The sequence below is a fragment of the Lepidochelys olivacea genome (genome assembly GCF_965140295.1).
Source record: "Lepidochelys olivacea isolate rLepOli2 genome assembly, chromosome: 2".
NCBI lineage: Eukaryota > Metazoa > Chordata > Testudines > Cheloniidae > Lepidochelys > Lepidochelys olivacea.
The window spans coordinates 68,758,266-68,780,688 of NC_140412.1; the positions used below are offsets into that span (position 1 = coordinate 68,758,266).

General features: G+C 38.4%; 2 protein-coding genes across 5 annotated transcripts in view; one reads left to right on the forward strand and one right to left on the reverse strand.

Annotated features, from left to right (window-relative positions):
• Window positions 1-1,809: 1,809 nt before the first annotated feature.
• Window positions 1,810-7,445, reverse strand: CHCHD7 (coiled-coil-helix-coiled-coil-helix domain containing 7). Its single transcript, XM_084620807.1, has 4 exons — window positions 7,294-7,445; window positions 4,014-4,087; window positions 3,022-3,120; window positions 1,810-1,998 (listed from the first exon to the last, which is right to left on the reverse strand). The coding sequence occupies exons 2-4, from the start codon at window positions 4,065-4,067 to the stop codon at window positions 1,894-1,896; spliced, it is 258 nt and encodes an 85-aa protein (XP_084476933.1). The 5' UTR covers window positions 4,068-4,087; window positions 7,294-7,445; the 3' UTR covers window positions 1,810-1,893.
• A 239-nt stretch (window positions 7,446-7,684) lies between these two features.
• The window catches only part of PLAG1 (PLAG1 zinc finger), a 57,927-nt gene continuing 43,188 nt past the window's right edge, over window positions 7,685-22,423 (forward strand). For 3 of the 4 annotated variants that reach the window (XM_084621310.1, XM_084621308.1, XM_084621312.1), the window contains exon 1: window positions 7,685-7,847. The gene's annotated coding sequence lies outside the window, so the exon portion shown is untranslated. Of the gene's footprint in view, window positions 7,848-16,155; window positions 16,257-22,423 lie in introns of all 4 variants that reach the window. The other variant, XM_084621309.1, reaches the window with a different exon arrangement.

Consider the following 22,423-nt stretch of genomic DNA (forward strand, 5'->3'; position numbering starts at 1 on the left):
AGCCTGGATTCCCAGCAGAAATGCTCTTCAACATAGCAATAGCAAACAACCAAAGCTGTGGATTTGGGATGCCAGGGAGAGAGGAGGAAACAAAGTGCAGCAGAGCATGCAATAACTAGCACTAAAAGGAAAGGCAGCGAGAAAGGAAGAGCTGCAGAGTAGTCAGTTCAATCACATCCATTAGTTCTCCATCCCCAGTCAGACAAATGCAGGGAAGCCAGCAGCAGCATCCAGGTACATGAAGTGGTGAAAAGGAAATACACAGTAAGAGCAATGCTTAGCAAAGACAAGGCCAAGGGTCACCAACACACTCATAAGGCACAAAAAAATGGGATATATCAGATGGGCACTAACCATGCAAACATGAAGAAAGCCAGGATGAAAAAGAGCTAGGCATCCAACAGAAGAGTAGTGAGAAAAACAGCAGACAATTGCAGGGAGAAACTGGAGACCATGAAGTGTTGCCAGTGTAGTCCATTACATTACAGACAAAAGCAACCATCCGATCAACTGGAACACACATGCAGCATGAGTGGAAGTCAGCCAAGATATTCTTGCTAAGTCCATTGCAACAGGAGCCTTAACGAACAGTTCCACATTGTAGAAGTTACTCCCTCTGGCAGCATGGGACGATGGTTCACACTTTAAAGCCAACACTGGGGATTTTCTTAATGTTGTAAGATAAGGTGGTTGATTAGGCAGCAACATGAACTGCAGCTCTCTGCCTTGTTTAATGCATGATAGGTCCAGTAATCTAGTGTCACTTTCAGAAAAAAAATGTCAAAGGTGCTTTATGTACTATACATGCTCAAATTAAATTTAAAAAAAGTGTGAAGCCATAAAGTACTTACGTTGCTGTTTGAAAGTTCCATAGAGAGGAGGAACTGGCTACACAGTGCTATTAAATGCCCAAAATAAGATTTTAAGATCTTATCTTAACTGAAAAAGCTTAACCTATAATTAATGTAACAGTTTTTTGTTAATATCCACTACTATTTACCTGCTGGCGATGGTATAAAAAAGTATGTCATGGAAGGTAAACAGGTAATCAGAAAGCAAGTTATTAAGAGCAATGGAATTCAACTTTTTCCCCTCACAAGCCTTTCCCTAGACAAGCAGATGGCTACAAATCTGATTAAACTTTTTTTAAAAAACTAGAAATTTGTTTCCATTGAAATCCATTTATGTATTTTTTTCTAGTAGTAGCTTGTATTTTTTTTTAAGTTGTAACTTCAGTGATTGCACTGTTGTCAGATGCCTCCAATTAGAGCTGTGATAAGTGTGACTCATGTAAACATTGTTTTTTGTACATAAATATGAAAAATGCAGAATAGGGACCTGCTACGTTAACTATTACACAAAACAGTAGGGTAGTAATCAGTTAAGTTATACCAAACCAGTCTCAGTAGTTCCTCTTCCTCTGTAATTCTCGCTCTAAGCAGCTGCTCTGTCCCCCACCAGATATGCCGCTATGCCAAAAGTTGTTTTGAAGAAGCTGTCAAATATCAAGGCCAATTATGTGGTACTCAGCATTAAGTGAAAGATTAAGAATTATTTCCATAACTGCCTCAAGGTAATCTTTGTACATGTCTGTAGTGAACCTTTTAGGCACATAGTAATTACTATTTAGTTGCATCATGGTGGCACCTAGAAGCCCTACTCTGACCAGGATCCCATTGTGCTAGGAACTGTACAAACAGAAAAGCTGTCCCTGCCGCACTATGTCCCCTTGCCTCCCAAAGAGCTTTACAATCTAAGGTAATGTTCTTTTTCAGTTGGCAACATCTTATGATAAAATAAACGTAGAGGCAATGTTAAAAATTTTTAATGCCTAGCTGACAGAAATCTTCATATGTACATAACATATAATAGTAAACAATACAGATTGTGCAATCAGTATGGTGTCCCTCCTATTGACTTCAATATATTCTCTCTCTCTCCTGCTGTAGGCATATTTGGTTTCACACCATCTCTTCTCCTTTGTATCATAACAGCATGCTGTAAACAGAAGAAAGCGAGTATGAGAACACACTGATTTCTCAGAAGTCTCTGCCTCTAATTTAGCTCCGAGTGAATGTACTTCTTAGAAGTACTTTATAGCAGAAACTAGGTCCTTAACTTCAGTTAAATGCACTGGTATTAGTTAAGTAACATCAGATAATCCACTTTATCGTTTCAGTAGACAGTGAAAGCAAATACTTTTAAAGAACTACAGTATTCTCATGGCAATGTGTCAGATTAACTGCATAATTGTGCAACCCACCAAAAAAGCTGTTTGCAGACAAGAATTATTTAAAGTCATTAGCTAAAGGATGTTGCTAGTAGAGCACAGGAGTGATTTCTCTGCTGATATTCCCACTGCAGAATGTTTTGTCTGAACAAGAAAAAGCTGGAGTTAGAAGGAAACTTAAGTGGCAGCAGCAGAACACCCCATGAGGAAGAAAAATAAAAGTTAGACTATATTAATAGGAAGCAAAATAAAGTGTAGGAGAACAATGTCAGGGAAGACAAAGTGAATAGAATGGTGAGGGAAGTTAACATAGGAAAGAAAACTCCCTGATTATATTGTTTAAAAATTTTGTTCTAATATATCCATGAGATTTGGGTCAGGATATAGTACCAGTACTAAATTATAAGATTCAGAAGGAGACAGGGGTATTTAACACTGCAAAAAACATTTGAGTAGACCCCCTCAGATTTGTAAAAAAGGACAAATATAGCAGTTTAAGACTTGCACCTATGCATTACTTTAACTTCTGAAAATTAGTTAGTATAATCATTGTTCTTAAAATTACACTGTGGCAAAACTAAAATTACTTTTGTTCTAGTATTTTCATTTTAATAGTGCTAAAACAGTAATGAAAGAACTTCAATTCATGTCAGAATATTGACAGGATAAACTGGAATTATCTAGTGCAAAAAGTTTGATTAGTGTTAGGCCTTAGTTACCAGGATAAACTCAAAGGACTGTTTTGTTAAACCAAAATATTCTGTTTGAGAATTTTGCTCAAGACTACTTACCCAAAATTTTCTGCAGTTTTTGTACTTTAAAAAATAAGAGGCACACATATCCTTTCTGTAGTTATTGTCATCCATACATTGTCTAGAAGCATCTGTTTCCTTTAATATGGAAGACAGGTCACACTTAAGAGCTGGTGGGGATAAATATATTTACACATTTTTAGTGTAATATTTCATTCTAAAAAATCCCCAGAGTATTTTATAAATTAAGATTAAGGGAGGCAGCCAACTTGTCTGAGTGCTACAAACAATAGTTGGGGAAGTAGGAGAAACTTTGCATCAAGGATACTAGGGCAAACTCCTGCTCTTACAAGAATCATAGAATATCTGGGTTGGAGGGGACCTCAGGAGGTCATCTAGTCCAACCCCCTGCTCAAAACAGGGCCAATCTCCAATTTTTCCCCCAGATCCCTAAATGGCCCCCTCAAGGATTGAACTCACAACTCTGGGTTTAGTAGGCCAATGCTCAAGCCACTGGGCTATCCCACCCCCCAAAGAAAGGCCAGGGAATCTGAAAGCAAAGACTTCAATTAGGAGTTGTGGCTGCTCAGCACCTGTGGGGGAAATTAAAAAATCAGGTCATCTGTCCTCAGAACGCAGACAGAAGTTCTGTTTGGTTCTTTCAAAAGGTATCCAATGCAGTAAACAGCAAAATACTTGGGGGGTGGGGTTTTTTTGGGTAATTAAAAAAAAAGAGGGGAACAAAACCAAGCTACAAGGATTTAAGTCTGTCCTTGAAACCACAATCAGAATCCCAAACCTGATAACTAGAAGCCTACCCCATCCATTCGTGCAAGAGCTATTAGTTTCTGAACTTAATATTTTCAACTTAAAAGGTCCAAATATTACTGATGTTTACACGAACACATACACCCCTTCAGAAGGAATATGAAGCAATATAAACGACTTGCTTTTAGAAGGAACTATCTGGGTAGTTTTCATACCCCTATAATAATGCATCTTCAGACTAAACCATAACCGACCAATCTTACCGCTAGACATGGATTTGTATCGTGGTCTCTAAGTCGCTGCACATTTCTGGACATCCTAAAATGTCTTACTGCAGCTAGAAGCAGGAAAGAAAAGAAGTTTTTTTGTATTTGACCCACAAGCGCCATTAATGTTAACAGTCTCAGTTTGAATTTCCATTTTAAGTGGTTTAACACAGAAACCTCTACCATAGTACATACACGCAAGATCTGAGAGAGATTTTTTTTAAACATATAATTTAGAAAAAAGGAGTATAGAAACTTGTTTGGTTTTCTGCATACAAGAGGCCCAGTTTTCTACTATATAAGGATGGTTCATGCTCCTCTGATAGTACGAAGCAACTCAGACCAGTTTAACCAGTCCTAGCTATGCAGTAGCTCCTATGCCAACTCCTGACTATTAGTGTAGGGATTTGACTGAGGAAAGGGGTATGTCTCACATATTCCTACACCTCCAAATTCGCCAGATACTACAAAAGGCCCTGTGGCTTTTAACAGCCACTGCATATTTAGAGAAAACTCAAATTGTTCTAATTTAAACTGGTGACCAGCCTAGTACCCAGATGGCACAACACAGAATTGAAAAGCAACAATGTGCACACGCAAAGCCCTCCTAGCTTGGGCCAAGTGCTCCTTGGCCAGTCCACAAGAATCAGGGCCATAGTGGAGACTAAGCTTTGAGTACAGAAACATCTAGACCTACTACTATATTACCAATTAGTGACATGTCTGACACACAAAAAATAGTTCCCTAGGGAAATATCCACTTAGATTCTACTTAACCCACATTTAAAAATCAGATTTTTAAACAATGCTTACCTACGAATATTGTAGCTAGTTTCCAATTGCTAAACCAGTGTAAAATAAAGTAGAAAACTAGTTTCAGTTTGACACTGAGCTTCCTACTTGATCTCATTATTTTTCTACAAAAAGCTGCTGTTAAAGACAAACTTAGAAATATAAATATAATTTAAGAGTATCTAAAGTAAAAATAGCATCCTGTACTAACTCTGCTTACATCAGTAACAAATCTATTTAGTCCTTTTTACCACTGCAGAGCCAATACACAGGAAGTAGTGGGATTCTATTCCTTTTTGTAAATCAACTGAATTGTTAAGTTTCAGCTGTAGGCCATATTCTGCCCTTCGGTACACTTGGGGAGCCTCTCTGAAAACCAGGTTGCCCAGGAGCTACTAATGGCAGAATCTGGTTTCCTAGTTAGTTTGGGGGTTGTTTTATTTACACCACAGGTAATTGTGTACAAGGGAGAAAAAGCTACTTCAGTTTCAGATCTAAGACCAGAGTATATAGTTAGAACATGTTTTTTAAACAGAGTTTGAAGTCACTGAAACAAACATGGAACTCTGATGCCTTTTTAATAAGCACTTTTCCACAGGAGAACCATACTTTAGAACAGTTTCTTTTGAGAAGTATTTGAACTCTCAGATTTTAATGCTGAGGGAAGACTGCATATAAGTTAAAAATGTTAACTCACCTACTGAAAGTTTTTTTAGCAACTGTTTTCACAGAGAGCTTGATATTTTAGTTGTATTTTAACTTTGGTATCCGGAGCTAAATATTCCGTTTCTTTGCTAGAGCAAGAGTGTTTTTGATCACACAGGGTTTAAAAATAAATGGATGTACACTAACCAGACAACCAAGGATTGCAGAAAAGGCCAAAAGAACTTACATCCCATCAACATCAATGCTGTTAACATGAAATTTCAGAAGTTTGCCCAAGTATTACTTATAACTAGTGTGTTGTGCTCATTTTAGAAAAGCATGATCAATAAGGGAACATTGCTGGTATGCTTTTAAGACTATCTTCATGAAAGTGACCATTCAATGAAAAGGCTGAAGGTAACTTACTGGAAGCAGATTTTGTCTAGTGTTCACACTATTGTCAGTCAGTCCACAAATGACTAGTAGCTCATTTAAAGCTGAGGTATTTCCAGTGCTTGTCAATCGGTCTAGTCCAATTGACAATGAAATGTAGGAAGTGTACGGATTGTAAATTGAGGTTTAAAAAGTAGGTTTTGTTCTTATAAAGTTGCTTAATGATTTGATTTAGAATGTGCAAAAGCTTAAATATGCTAGTCTATGTGCAAACATACTAGGCACTACTACAAAAAAATACTTCATAGATAAGGGCACACAGAAAATAATCTGATGGCTCCTCAACTGATTTTTCTATGAAGTGCTTCAACAACATTAGGAGCACAACCTACTATCAAGCCTGACAGGCAGGTAGGTCACATGCAAATGCTACTACTATTTGATTTAAGTTAACAGGAAGTAATCGCTCCTCTCCCTCCCCTCGGTTTTTACACATCTACAGGCTGACCTTCCTGCTTTAGGAATACAGGGCCAACCCCGAACACATCAAGGGTTTGTTTATACTACAGTTTTTAATTATGTTTTACTAAATTAGTGAACAGTTGTAAACAGCACAGGCAGGGAAAATATTACTAGTACAGTTTAACCCTAGGGCAGACTTGCAGTTCAAGAGCCATCAAGCTATTTTCCAGGGCTCCCACTGCTGCCAAGTCTTTCAGCGGAGCCTAGCACCGTCAAGCCCCTAACACGGTCATTAACGAGGAGGGCTGAATTAACACCTCGATCTGTGAGGGCGGAGGAGGAGGCTACAATAGGTGGCTGAGAGCGGTTTAGGGGCGGCCCCTCGCCTGGCCTCTCCCTTCCCAAAGCGGGGTCAAGGTGGTGCCCCCAAACACCTGCTTACGGGCAAGTCGCTTTCGCGGGCGCTGCGCTCCGGGAGCCCGGCGGGTCTCGGGCGGCCCCCCAGGCTCCGTCCTTGAGCTGCCCCCCGGGGACACGCAGCACACGCCCGAGGGCCTGCCACACGCTTGCGCCCCCGTTTCGCCGGCAGAGGGTCGGCGCCGCGCGCCGAGGGGCGGGAGGGGGACGGGGCGCCCCCGCCGCTCGCAGAGGAGAGGGGCTGCGGCGAGGATCACTTGCTCCCGTGACAGCGAGGCCGGAACTCCGGGCCGGGCTCGCCCGCCTCTCCGCCCAGACCCCTCAACTGCCCGGGGCGCCCCCTGCCGCCCGGGCAGCCGGGGAAGGGAAGCGAACGGGCCCCGCTGCGGCTTCCTCCCCTCCGCCCCCAACCCTGAGGCGGGACGGCAAAGCCCCGCTCCTGGAGCGGCGGGTCCCCGGCCCCCGCCGCCGCCCGGGCCGGGCCGCAGGGGGAAGGCGGCGCGGGACGCCCGGGCGGGCACGTCCCGGCGGCGGCGAACAGCCCGCCGCACCCCGGCCCCGCACTTACCTCACGGGCGGCTCAGTAGGCGCGCGAGCCCCGTCTCCAATTCGAAAGACGTCAGCGGGGGCTCAGGCGGCAGCAGTTATGTAGGGGCGCAGCCTAGCCCGCTCCCGGCCCCGCGGCTCCCCCCGGACTGACACCGCCGCCGCCCACTCCCGGCTCCTCGGCCGGCTTGAGTGACAGCGCCGGGCCCGCGGCCGGGCCGCCAATCCCCGCCAGGCCCCGCCCCTCCCTGACCTGAGCGGCGCCTCCTTCCACCAACCAGGCGGGCGGCGCGGGCCGCAGGCGCCTCCAGCGGGGCGCGGCCGGAGCCCTGAGTGACGGGGGGAGGCGGCCAACCCGCGGCGCGTGTGGGTGGCGGGCGGTGTGGGCGCGGCGTGTGCGGCAGGCTGGGCTGCACCGCAGCGCATACACTACAATGGCTGCTGGAAAGAGGGGAAAGCAAACAATTTCCAGGCCCGCCGCGTCCAGCCCGAAATATGGGAAAAAAATTACAGAAAAATCGGAGAACACTGTAAAGGGTGGAAACGGGGCGCAGAGGGGATGCTGAGGCTCCCGCGGTGAGTCTGCTGCGGGTTTGGGGGGCAGGCGCCGGGGTTTAGCAGGGAAATATCAGGGTTATTTAAATTATGAAGGGGGAGGAGGAGAAGGAGGAGGGGGGAGCGGAGAGCGGAGCAGCGGCAAGGAAAAGTTTGTGTTAATCGCGCCCCCTCCCATCTCTGAGCTGCCCCCACCATCCTTCTGGGGACCCCAGGGCAGAAAGTAGGGGAGAAAAATACATTGCCCGGAAAATGTATTTTATAAAAATATATCCTAGGAGTTTAGTCCACCCACCACCCCCCCTCCTTCACCGTAGTAGTTAAAGAGGGAGAGAAGTTTGCCTGGGGAACTCAAGGAGGGAGAGGGGTTCTCTCCCCCCCCACCCCTTAGCTTCGTTGGGGAGTTCTGAAAAGTTTTTTGCAGAAGTTTTTTCCCCCCATCTTCTAGCACCCCCCCCCCCTTCTCCAGGGTCTGTGCTGTGAATAGAGTGACAGCAGCGAGAGGGAGCGGAAGACATTAGAGACCGTGTTGCCCAAAAATGAGGGAAAAATTAATATAAATTCACCCGAAGTATCAAACCAGGCGCATTTTGCACAAAAATTTCCCGGGTGGACCCCAGTCTCCCGAGTGTGTCCTAGGAAGTAGGCAGCTCACTCTTTTGGGGGGATCTGGAGTCACTTTGGGGAACTCGGCCCCCCTTTCCTTCGTTTTGTGTGTGTGGGGGGGAGGACTAAAGTTTTCCCCTTCATAATAAGGAAAAGAATGTATCTGCTCTCCCCCCTTCGAGTCGCCCAGGAGCCTTTTGCTTCCCTCATTCGAGTATGTTTAGAGGAAAGTGTGAATCCAAGTTAGTGCTGAGTGTTGTTGCATTGGGGAGAGGGGTTTGTTAACTGAAAGCAGGAGAGATCCGGAGAGAGAGAGAGAGCAGGGACAGCTTGTTGTCAGTATCATAAACAACCAAAATGGAGGGAGAACTGAGGCATATAACAAAATAAAAATTAGAAAAAAATTCCCAAAAATACTTAAAAATCGGGGCCGATCCCCCTTTTCTTCCTAAGGGTAGCAGAATAAACCCCGTGTCCTTGCATGCCCCTATTAACGTTTCAGGGAGCAAGGAGTTAATATTTATTATTTTTTTTGTTGATGAATTCTTTGGAAAGGCAAAAGCCTCTTATAACTCGCCACCGACAATAAGAAAACGTGAAAATCCCATTCAGATGAGAGTGGTGGGGGGAGATGATACTGTAGAAACTACATAATTTGGGGGTAATGTGGAGTGATTTTTAGATAAGATAAATGCTATAGTTGCTCCTTTATAACTTCCTTTTTAATGCTCTTTGTGTACAGTTGGTTTCTCTTTTTCTTGTTTTTTGGCCGGAATGTAATGCCTTTGTAGTGTCACTTTCTTGATCTAATTAGGATGTGTGAAGCAAAGAGTAAACCTTTCCGGTTTATAAAGTACATTTTCGTTGCATTTGAAATTCAAATTTTACTTGTGACTCCATCCTCTATTTAAACTGGATTCTTCAGTGTAGTGCTGGATTGGAACATTACCTCATAGAGAGAAAGTGAGGGCACCTCTTCTGGCGTAGAGGGCGCAGAGTAAGGGCACCTCTTCTGGGGATGCCTTGTGATTTCACTGGCATGCTTAGTTCACCTGTCTGTGTCCCATAAAGAATGTATTCAGCAGCCTTCTTGTTTTATTTATATAAAATGATGCCTCATCTTGCATCACATTGAAGTTAATGCGAAAGTGCTGCTGATGTTGGTTCCACGTGGGATCAGGGACAGAGCAGGGCATTTTAAAGAGACAGCTTCTCTTTTCTTATAGTTCTCACCTATGCAGAACCTCTGCCTAAAGCAAAGGGGTGGTTCTGGGTTTTTTTTAGATAAAGACATTAAATTGACCTTTGTATGATAAATTAATGCCACATAATAGGGATAAACTTGCAGATTCATTTGGATCCAAGCATTTCTTTTGTGCGTAGCAAGCCTTCAGGAGAGTTTTCTTAATGCATTAGTTATAAAACTGTGTTTTGGAAACGATTTTGGAATGGATGTTCCAGAAATTAAAAAGTAACATTATTAATATAAAATATAGTATACTTCTACTAGTTCTCAATTTCTTGAAAGGAGACTAAAGGCTATTATGTAACAAAATTTCATAGCCATCTTGTAAAAAGTTATTAAGTGCATAATTTTCACTTTGAGTAATTTCAGCTTTATGGGGGACATGTAACTGTCTGTTGAAAAGCAGTGCAAAGCTTCTTCTGTATTTAAAACCTGTGAACAGTTCCAAAAGGTTTTGAAAATAGTGCAATAACTGTTTGCTTTTAATTGGCCAAACTAAGGGCTTTTTACATGTACACCTTAGCTGTGTAATTCTAACATCTCTTGAAAAATTACCTTCAGTTTTTTAAAGAATCTTAACTACGCTCAAGCTCCATTTATATGCATTTAACATCAGTATGGTAACTGGTACAGATTCCTGCTGTATTTTTAATTTGTAAATATTTAACTACTATGATGTGAATTGTTCCACTTGTCTATATGTCTGTATCTTGCATGTATTTTAATTCTCAGTAAGACATCTAACTTTTAAAATTCTTAGCATAACTTCTTAATATACTAATTAGATATCTTTATCAGAAATTATTACATTTTTTCATTACAGTTGATTTGTTTGTGTAGCCTTTATATTTAATTCTAAATTAAAACTTAAATACAAGGAATCCACTTCCGGAGATAGAAGGAGGGCTGAACTTGTAGGGAAGCCTTTTCAGCAAATGGCTTCTTTTGCCCTATAGACATTAAATATGAGTTGTTATAGGCCACTGTGTTCAACAGGCTGTGCTTACAAGCAATCCGTACCTTTATTGTAAATGTGACTTGTTGACTGGGATAGGCTTGTGGTTACAGATTTGGAAGAAATCACACAGTTTTCCAGTGACTCAAGCTTTGAAAATTAAATCACATCAACTATTCTTAGGGAAAAAAAAAGCTCATTAAGGGGGAAGGATTAATCTGTTAGTATGAAGGAATGAAATTGTACATTTTTACAGAACTGTCTTTCCAGGTTTTAGAGATCTTTCATATATTTACAAAAGAATTCAAATTTAGAAGGGCCTCTCCAATTATTTTTCCATAAAGCTTTTCTTTTTTTGTTGATTAAAGTTATACTTACCTAAAAAAACCCAGAAATTTGACAAAATTCTTGAAGTGTCATATGTTTATTTAGTGTAGTGCAATTTTTTAGTTCTTTAGTTATATAGAAGTAACTTTATTACACTAGTTAATGATACCGAAAATAAGTTTTTTTTTTTTTAAAAATTTAAACTAATACTACATTGATGATTATCGGAAGTATTTAATGTAAGACATCTTATTTATTTGGAAACTTAAATTATCATTTACTTTTTGTAATCCTGAATATAGATATAGGCATTGTTCATAACATCAAGTGTGGTGTAACAGTTGCTGGGTATCTTTCTTGACTCACAACTGCTTATTGTGAAGTGAATCCAGTACACCCAAGTGTAGAACAAAATTCAGACGCTCTAATTTGGGTTTGATCTATATTCTATTTTTCTACTTGAGTATATGTTAAATGTTACTTGATAGTATTCTTTATACCCCTAGTTGCTCTCATTTTGTAGAATACGGAGTTATTCTTAGAGCGATGAGGTGATGTTTGGTAGAAATAAAAGTAACATTTCAGGGAACTGAAGGTTTTAGAATTTAGATTTCCTTTTTCTAATATCTATAGCTCTGACTTGATACATGATAAATCATTTGAAAATTTGCCCTTTAAGTATCTAAGGAAATAAATGTTCATGGGCTATTGTTGGTAAAGTTGTCCTAGTTTCTGTAGGTAAACTAGAATGTTCTAAATGCATTAAAAACTTTTGTAGGCATTTATCTGTCCTATCAGATAATGTTTGCATAGGTTTTATTAGCTACAGAGATTCTAAAATTGTTCAACAAATGCAAGAATATAGATTCTCATACATTAAACTTTTCTTGCACACTTAATCTAAGTATGGTTCTTGGCATGCACACTTTATTTAGTAAATTAGCCTGAAAAATGAGTTTCCCCAAGCACAGATTTTTCAAATTTAAATTACAATTTTTTTCAAGTTTTTCACTTTATTTAATGCAAAAATTCACTGCATCCAAAGTGGAACTATTTTTAATGGTCATCCATCTGCAGAGCTATTGAGTCAAAATGGTGCCCTTAAGTCTCCTCCTTTCAGTGCAGTGCAGATGTTTTATAAAATGAATGGGATAAAGTGGGTGACTACTTATGTTCTGAATTAGCAAGTATTGTAATGGTTTTAAATGATTTTACTGAAAGACTTGTTTTATTTCAGAAACTAAAACCTAAGGTTTTTTATCTGTTATCTATAACATGGTAGATCTTAAAAACTAGCTTTCATGATTAGAAAAATTTTGTTAGGAAGGTGTCCTAAACAAGTTAATTTGTTTACCAAAGGATAATATTTTGGAAAATGTAAAACATGTAACAGTGCTTAAACCATCCTCAGATGCATTGTAGTGTTAAAAGGAACTAGCAACCATCTCTACTGAGGTGACAGTATACTTGGTGAGAATATCCTCTTGAAATAGAATAGTGAGCTTTTAACTTTCTTTACTTTTGATATTGCATATTTCTATCTGCCCAGTGAACTGCTAACCATCTTTAACCAATTACCAAATGTTTAGGTAGCTTTAGGGAACTATTTCAAAATAATTCAAATATGAGAACAAAGTAACATTTTATATTGATCAGTTGTGAAATAAGTGTTTTGGAGTTCTAATGTATGGCAGAAGATTGCTGCATTTAGCTAGTAAAATATCTTGCTAATAAAATGTGTGTTTTTTCCTGTTAATCTAAAATCACATCTAGGACTTAGTCAAATGTTTAGTGATTTTATAAATTATGCAAACTTGGGGTTTGAACTTAAAACATATTACTTATAACTCATTAGACTTGCTCAAGCAGGTTCCTATACTTTAAATTATTTTAATGTAATGGGGAACATAATTATCTATTATCTACAGTTGAATAGATTGCAATTAGTAATGGATTTTAAATGACCATTTGTCCACAGAACATCAAACATAACTACACCAAATATGAAAAGAGTTCTAATTGTTTTGTATTACAATAATTAGAAATCTTCTGCTATGAGAACCTAATAATGAATAGCTTTGATCATAATAATGCCATGTTAAGTTCTGCTTTCAAGTATATTAATCTGCTACTTGGATTCTTTTCTTCCCTCTACCCTCAAAGTGCACACCTGCCATTCTCATCTTTTTAGGGCATATTAGCAGAAACTCCAAGTACAATTTAATATTTTAAAAAAAAGTTGACAAGACATTCTGTAATACTGTAAAAACCCCAAAATTGTGATGTGATACTACTTACAAAGATGGGTCATTCTCACAGAATCTATTAAAATTGTTAATATTTAAATGGTCCATGGATAACTTGTAAACAGAGTTACTGCAGGATCGTGGTATTAAAACTGCACACAGTGACTGAGGGGAATCTGAGATGACTACATATGAAGTGTGTGTGTGCATACTTGAACATTGAGAAGTGAGAGAGCTTATGCAATTATACTCCTGTTAATAGGATAAATTAGCTTGTTTTGTAAGCTTTCCTAATATCTCTTATTACCTTTAAAATACACTTATTTGTTTAGAATTTGAATACATTTTGTCCAGTATATTTTAATAAAAAGTAAATGGATAAAATTCTGTTCTCAGATGCACCATCAAACCCTGCTGATTTCAGTGGAGTTGCATAGGTATAAATGAGGGTAGAGTATGGTCCAATGTTCATGATTTTTTTTTTGGTCAAAATAATAAAGCATAAAAACAAAGACTAAAATAGGTAAAACAAGTGAATGTACCCAAGGTAGACAATAATGCATAGAACAGTAATTTAAAACTATGAAGTAAAATAACTTTATTGAATTATAAGAAGTTAAGTGGGAACCAGAAGAGCAAAGTTTAATATGACCATAGAAAGAAATGAAGAAATACATATGTAAAGGAACTTGGAAAATACAAAAAGTGTCTATTCCAGTAAATTGAATTGTTATAATCTTCTTTTGCACTTAACATGCCAAATGCCTCTCTGAGGAGAATATCCCTAGAAATCAGATTAGAAAGTGTTTAATGGGAATTTTGTCATACTTGTTTTGAGTAACGTTAGGGTAACTAAAAATAATTTGGTGTTTCTGTAAAAGATAGGTCATCTAGTTGTGTAGTTTGCATGCTGATAGTGACCTAGAATTTTCAGTAAATGTCTTTTCAAATCTTTACTATCACATATACTACAATCAAACAATTTACTGTAAAGTTCTACTCTGCATATAGTGCGTACAGAGTCGTACATATTTTGATGTGGGGTCAAATTTAATATTTTTAGACTGTCAAAAACTCTAGATTTTTCATTAATACAATTTGCGTAGTAGAATCTTGCTTATTCACATTGATTAGGGATCCCATTCCCAATTACTGAATTGTGCAAATCATAAAGTAAGCAAATAAAAAGCAAGGATAATGCATCACAAAGCTCATCTTGTTTGTTGATTTGACAAGTGTATACTGTGGTGTATCTAATTTAGTAGTAAATGTTCTGTAACATATTTTGAGAAAGCATTCAAGTCTGAATTAATGAGACATCACTACAACATCATGCTGTTAAGCCTTTGAGAAGTGCAAAGACCAATTCCTATATACAAATTAATGAGATTTTACTAGACTACTTTTAATAAGCCAGTGCTTACTGTGGTATATGTATTCATCATGGCTGTTACCAATTTCTTTAAAAATGAGGCTTTTCTGATCTGTTAGGGAGGATGTTGCAGTCGTTGAATTCTGTATAATATAGAAAAGTATTCCAGACTACTAAGACAGACCTTTTGAAAAGGACCATTTAAAAAAAGAAAAAAAAATTCTATCCCAAAAGTAAAGGAGTTCTGGCAGTTTAATAATAATCTTCAAAACTGTATATTTAGTAATAAAATATATGTTAGACTTGGTAAATTTTTATTATTTTTTGAAACTCTTAATATAAATAAAAATTCCTAAAGTGATATTAATTGTACATTTAGTAAAATTGCTTCATCTCTAGCGATTACACTATTCATCACTTGTAAGTATGGATTTGCATTTTCATACTCAATATCTAAAATTGAAAAAATTAACCTCTACAGCTTGCAGTTATTCTTGTGTGTTTAGTCAAATGGCATACTACAAAGGGTTTCATATACATTACTTACTGAATATTATCAGATACTATTGTCCATTTCCTCCAAAAAGTATTTTAAACAAAATGAATGAAAAAGCCCTTAGAATTTAGCCACTTTGTCTGAAAGCCAAGTATAGATATTGTCAAAGCTGATTTTGTTCACTGGAAGATATTGTAGTTAATGCAGATTTAATTGATCTCATCCAGGAGACGTTAAGAAACTGTGAACCATGGAGCTTAAAAAACAGCTCAAACATGGCTGATCACAATAGGTGCCAGTTTAATTTGAATCTGGTGGACTTTTCTTAGTGACTTGACATAATTTTCTTTAGTGTCTTAATACTGGGATTATGTATAGGCTAAACCATTCTAATTAAACCCAACCAAAATATATTATGGACTACTTTTCAGTTTCAGAAAGAGTAATAAAAATATTGTTGCACATATGAGTGCATGATATTACTACATACTGCTTTAAATGGTGTTTAAATACAGGTATAAGCATACCAATACAATGAAATCGAGAGGACTGTTATTCCTAAGTGATAAAACTTCATGATTTGTTACTTAAGAAGTTATTGATAAGCATATTATGTTATATCTAGTTATTCAGATTGTTCTTGCTGATGTAAAGTTCATGACTGTAGCAACTACCATAAAGAGTTCATATAAAATAATTATCTAGTGTTACACTTTCGTTCTTTATGCTTTTCCAATGTAATTGCTTCCTTATAATAATTTTTGAAGATGTGTTGCTTCATGTAAAACGTTTGTGTATGTTTCTCTTTGGTCCAGAAATCAAAGTCAAAAAGTGGTCTCGACTTTTATTCTCTCAATTAGTTTCTTCCTATGCATGACATCACTCTTGCTGGTAGTATTACAAATATAGAAATTGGATTGTAAGCTAAAATGGAAGACTAACTACCACTGGTAGTTGGGTGATGGGAGAAAGCCCAAACTGGATGAATATTGATACTAGCCTCTGAGAAAGAGATGTGAGTTCTTGAGGACTTGGAGTACTCCTTGCAATCAAATATATGATGTATTATCATTTCCCATAGGAAATACTTGAGCATACTCGTTGCTACCAACTGCTGTAGAAAGCAAACAGAAAAATAGATTGTGGTTTTAAAAAAAGATGCACTGTGAAATACATTACTTGGTAAGTATCATTTGTATAGGTAACTCATTTCCCTGAAATGTAATCAATTTTTCTACCTTTGAAAACTGGACCACTCTACAGTATTTTTTTTAAGAGAGCAAGTAAGCTAAATATATCTTGGATAGCAAGTAGATACAGATGGTACTAAAAAGTCAGTGTGTTCATGTAAATCTAACTTGATTCTCTTTGTTAAATTTATATGCTGAAAGAGAAGTTGATTTTTGAGTAATCTTTAACTGACGAGTTTACTAGTTCAGTTGTTTGCAAAAGAAGTAAGGGTAGTTTGGCATATGTATGAGTCTTTTCTATTTTTAAGATATTTTCATGGAAGTTTTTAAAATCTTGAATATAAAAAGAGGGTGTATTTTTCATGATACGTGGTGGGAGGGGCGCTCTAGCAATTTAATCTGGTGGGGATAGACATTTTGAGAAAAATGAGGCCCAGTAGTTTTTACTACTTCAATCACACTGTTAGTTACAGCCATGAAGCTCTCAATATATTCAGTTAGCTTGGGTCAAAGTCCACAAACCCTGCTTGGGAAAGTTGATGTCACTAAGAGTTTTGTCTCAGTAATGACTTTAGGATTGTATTCTTTGTTCTTCATAGGGGTGAGTGACAAGCAGATGGACACCTCTTCGTTGATATAGATTATACAGTATTAAGCTTTCCTCTGATATATGTGTACATGTTTTCTGAAGGAATTAACTCATTATGTTAGATAACCTATTTTAGTGATAAATCTCTTTATTCTCTGAATTAACAGAGGCTTCTTTTATGTCCAGAGTTTCATGTTAAGATCGTAGTTAAACTGTGCTTGAATATGATGAAATAATCATTTCTATCAAACTGTCCTTTTAGTGAAAGGGTTGATAATAACGTCATTTATGGTGTTTTAATAAAGAAAAAAGTCATCTCTTTGAGTAGGAGTGGAATACTCTAAAACTAGCTCCTTAAGTAGTACTTAAACTTAATTATATTCAGCTCTTATGACAGTTGTGGGAAATGTGCATTGCAGAATGTAGGGCTTAGCTGATTTGTGAATTCTTCCCTCCCAACACATGGTAAATAGGTGTAGTCCCCTCCCTCCCAAAAAAAAGGAAAAAAGCTTTAAAGGCAGTTTATTTGCATGTATATCCAGCCTTTCTGAAGCAGAGGCCTTTGCAAGAAATTAAAGGAACTAACGACAAAAATAGGTTTGCATCTCTCTTAAAGATTTGATGTGCTGTACATATTTGTAAATGCATGCTGTGACTTCATATAAACTCAGATATTTAGATTGGAAGACAGAGAACAAAATATATGCACAGCCTGTTGTGTGCAGCCATGCAGTGTATGACAGTGCCCAATTCTTTAGCCCAGTGGTCTTTTGCCCAGGGAACTGAGGTTGCTGCCTTTAGATGCTAGTCTATTTCATATGTTTCTCTGCATTTGATAGGCTTGTTAGTAGCTTAAGTAGTTTTTCACGTGACTGCTTATAAGGTGCTCTTATGGGCAGTGTCAATAATAATATATGGTCTGATCTATAGAACTTTTAGACAAAAAATACGTAGTTTCCCTTTGTGCCCTCAAGAAGTAAAGCCATCAGCTGTTCTTCATTGCAAGCCAAAAAATACCCAACCACAATTAAATTCAGCCAGTACTCCCCTACCTCACAAGCCCTCTCCCCTTTTCATTCCCAAATTCTAAGTAAATTGATAGTCATTACAGTATGCCCTGCGGATCAAGAGTTTCATGCTGTTTCAGTCCAAGGACTAGATTCAAAATAGTGAGCACCTGCCAGAGAACAATCTAATGACAGCTCCCCTTCTCTTTATATCAAAGGGACTCCAGTTTGTGTGTCTTCTGATTGTTGGCATGAGAAGAGAAGCGTGTCTCAAGTAGGCAAGAACCAAGTCATTTAGGGCTTTGAGTCAATACCAGTACTTCAGACTCCATTGTGAACCTAATCATCAGCCAGGGCAAATCAAGGAACACTGGTGTCACGGGCTTCCAACAAGATAACACAGCGACTTGGTTAGTAAATAATTTAACAGATTACCTCTTTCCACACTGAAGGGCAAGGGACTCTTCTTTTTTCTTGCCACTTTCCTGTTCAGGAGTGGTGACTTTTTATAGCCTTTTTCCAAAACTCATAATTGTATGCTTGGCTACATGCAAACTGGTGTGTCTAAGGTCTGTTGATATCCAGTCCATGTACTGAGTCTTTGGCCTCCCCCTTGGTTGTCTTCAGTCCACAATCATTGTAAAGGCCATCTTACCAATATAACTTGGAGGTCTCCGCTGGACATGTCCATACCAATGTAGCCTCACCTTCCTCAACTTGTCCTCAGTTGGGGCAAGCCACAGTAGGCCCCTCCCAGTCTCATTTTGTTTTTTATATTGGAGTATCCAACCATTTGACCATCTGAACATCTTCATTTCTGTGGTAGAGGGCATACTGATTTTTCTTATGGCTGGCCATCTCTCTTTGCTCTATCCATTATGCTGGGTCAAATTACTGGCATCTTTTTATCAGAGAGAACTGGGGTCAACTCCTGCCATTTGCACCAAGCAGCTTTGGTATAATGCCAGGCATAACTCAGGAGAGCACCAGTGATGGGTGGGGAGCTACTGTTAGGAATTTGGTTGTTTGTAAATAAGGAAAAGTATGAGAGTTTTCAGTAGGAAAACCATCACAATTAGTCCAAAACAGCATAACTCCACTAGCAAATATATCCCTGAAATGGTTTTATTTAAATAATTAATTAATTAATTAATTAAAAGTACTTGCTGAATTCTGAAGCTCCATGTTGCTACAGCAACATTGTCTAGCAATGTGTTAATGTTGTATTTAAGAATACTCAAGAAGTTTAATATTGATCTTGAAATCTAAAATGATTTCTTTTTCAAATTTCAGAATTAAAAGGAAATATTGAGTGACATTGTTAAAGCTAGAAACACTTAACAAATTAAATACACTATATACTCTATTTGAGTCAAATATTTTTTCTAAACAAATTTTAATATATGTATTATGTAGCTTCAATTGATTGCACAATACTGTGGATTGGACATAGAATAAAAACTTCTGTTTGTTAAAATTACTGTACTCAGTGTATTTGCCTTCGTTGGAATGTTGTTCTGTGATTGCATCATTTTTAGTTTATACAGCTTTGTGCTAATGTCTTATTTCCCCAAATGAATTTAATTACATTGTCCTCCCTCTCTGATTATTGTAAGTAGCATGACTTATTCAGTAGATCAAAAGTTATGTTTATTGGAAAACAGGATTAATATTTTATACTTTTGCTAACACCACCTTAAAAATAGCCACATCAAAGATTATGCTTTTAAGTCTAATGTTGTAATCTATTAAACCATACATCATTCTGCGTGGAATGTTTTTAAACTGAGGCAGTTGTCCCTTACAACGGTTTGTCTGAGTGGTTTCAAGTTATTACAGAAGTACACATACAACATTTGAACTGTATGGGGATAGAATTGTGCTACAAGGTCTCAATGGAGTGCAGTGAGTGGGTAGTGCCAACTTAACAGTATTTCCAGGAATTGTATGAAATGTATAGCTCATGTAGTTTGGCTTACATTAAGGCATTCTGGATATTGCAAACAAAATTGTTATTAAAACTAGTATTTTTTAAAAGCTAAATTTTTAAATAGCAGCTTGCTGCTGGTAGACGCTCAAATTCTGCCCACTACTTGTACCTTCTCTCAGGTAAGCAGTGAAGTGTTTGTTTTATTTTAAATGAGTTATATTCCTGAAACCAAATATCTAATATTGTATATTAAAATTTTTCCAGAAATATTAGAGTTTTGGAGGCTCATCTGAAGTAGAAAACTCTGGGCAGGATCAGTAACATCTTCCATACTTTTGTTTCTTTCAATCACATATTCCTCTTTTTAATTTTTGTAAAAGTGTCTTCTGTTGCTGTATAAAAGACCCTCAGCAAACATCATGGGAAACAGTGAAACGGACGATGCACAAAATTCTGAGAAATGCATAAAATACAAAAATAGATATTTTCCTTATCTTTTCACTTCAGTAATTTTAAGTGTTACTTGTAACAAACAAAGATTAAAAAACTGAGGTTGGTGTGCCTTTCTTTTTTAAGATGACTGTTCCTTTAAACGTCAAAAACTAAAACCTGCAATATGTTAAACTGTTTAATACAAGGACATTTGCATGTACCTAAGTTAATTTAGATTGGGAAGTCTATTGAAGAAGCTTAGCAAGAACAGTTTTCATTCTAAATTATCGTCTAACAGCAAGAGGTAGAATATCTGAGAAATATTCAATTAGTCATTACTACTTGACCGTAGTAGTAGGCTGTCTATAGGATTTAGTGATACCTAAATGGCAGGTTAAAGTACATAACTTTACTCCTGTGCCAAAAAATTAAAAATTCTGCACACAGTGTTTTAAAATTCTGCATATTTTGTCAAAATAACACTACATAATCACGCCAATTTCAGTTATTTTGGTAATTTATTTCAGAATACTATCAGCAGCTATGTCTGTAATAATACAGACACAAAAAAAGTCCTCCGGGAGTAGTGTGTTAAGGAAACCCCTATGACAACCCAGTTCCTGTTTCTGTGCCCCTTCCCCCAGAGCCCAGCAGGAGGGCCAGACACCCACAGCTCCTCCGCACCAGAGCCCAGCTACGGCCTCCCCGCCCCCAGATCAGACACTCACATGCACCTCTTATCCCACACCACTCAGAGCCCAGCAGTGGGGCGCCCCCAGCCCAGATATCTGCACTCCTCCCCCTCATAGCCCTTCTGTGGGGCCCCCAGCCCAGATACTCGCACCCCCTCTCCCCGGAGCCCAGGGATTCAGAGGGAGAAACCGCCTAATGCTGGGTCCTGGGCTTGTATGGAGTTACCTGCATGGCGCTGCCCTCTCCTTCCTTGAGGACGTACTGGGAACTGCAACTGCCAGGAACCCTCCAGCTCCCTCCCACTTCTCCTGGCAGTGTCTTCTATTTGTGAGCTGGGCTCTGCTGGATCCAGTGCCCCCTAGTGGCGGTCAGGAGCTCTGCAGCCCATTTCAGGGGGGCAGAAATTCTGTGCAAAAAACATTAATTTCTGTGCCAATTCTGCATTGTGCAGTGACACAGAATTCCCCCAGAGTAAACTTAGAAGTCTTCCTGTTGCATGATTGATGAGCTGTCATATTATCCACAATGATGTGCTATTGCTAAGAGCTCTGAGGAGCATATAGAGCCAAACTCAGCCCTATTGTAACTTTACAGAAACCAGCAGAATCATACAAAGGATGAATGTGACATATATTGCTTACTAATGTACTTAACTCCTTTTAAGATAAGAGCAGTGCATTTTCAAACTGAAGAAAATTTCAAATATGCCTTACAAATTTTGCTAATAAGTAACAAACTAAACTATGTTTCATTATTGTTTTATTTCAGAGCTGCACCTACATCCACAATCATATGCCATTCAATTAGGAATCACAGAACAATGAGGGTTGGGGAAAAGGTGGGAGATGAGATAGAAGTATTGGTAAACATTTAAAGGTAAAGCCACAGTGCCCATACTGAGAAAATAATGACAAGCTAAGAAATGTTATTCTAACATATTTTGCTGTAATCCTGTATCTGTTATCTGTGAAAATATTTATCAGATTAAATTGTGTTGAGAGGGATATAGATAATTTAAATATTTTTAACCTTAGTCATTTTATAAACCAGTATCATGGTGTTATAGCAGAAGAATAGCAAAAGACAAATTATTAACAACAAAACCTATGTAAAACAAATGTCTTTAAATAGACTGAAATAGGACTTGTCTACACGTACAGTGATGCAGCTGCGCAGCAGTCGTGCTTCAGTGAAGACAGTATTACACCAATGGGAGAGCGTAATCCATCTCCGCAAGAGGCAGTGAAGCCTTCCCGTTGACATAGCGCTATCTAAACTGAGAGTCAGGTCAGTATAACTACGTCGCTTGGGTGTGGCTTTTTCACACTCCTGAGTAACGTAGTTTTACCAATGTAAATTTCTAGGGTAGACCTGGCCTAAGACTCTTCCCAATACACATTCTGAACATTTACAGTATAAAGCCTTGGTGGGAAAGCTGTTGCATTAAGCTGTCTGTTTCAAAGCTGTGCAGCGAACCTTTCTAGCAGGTAGGATGTTTGGTTCTTCTA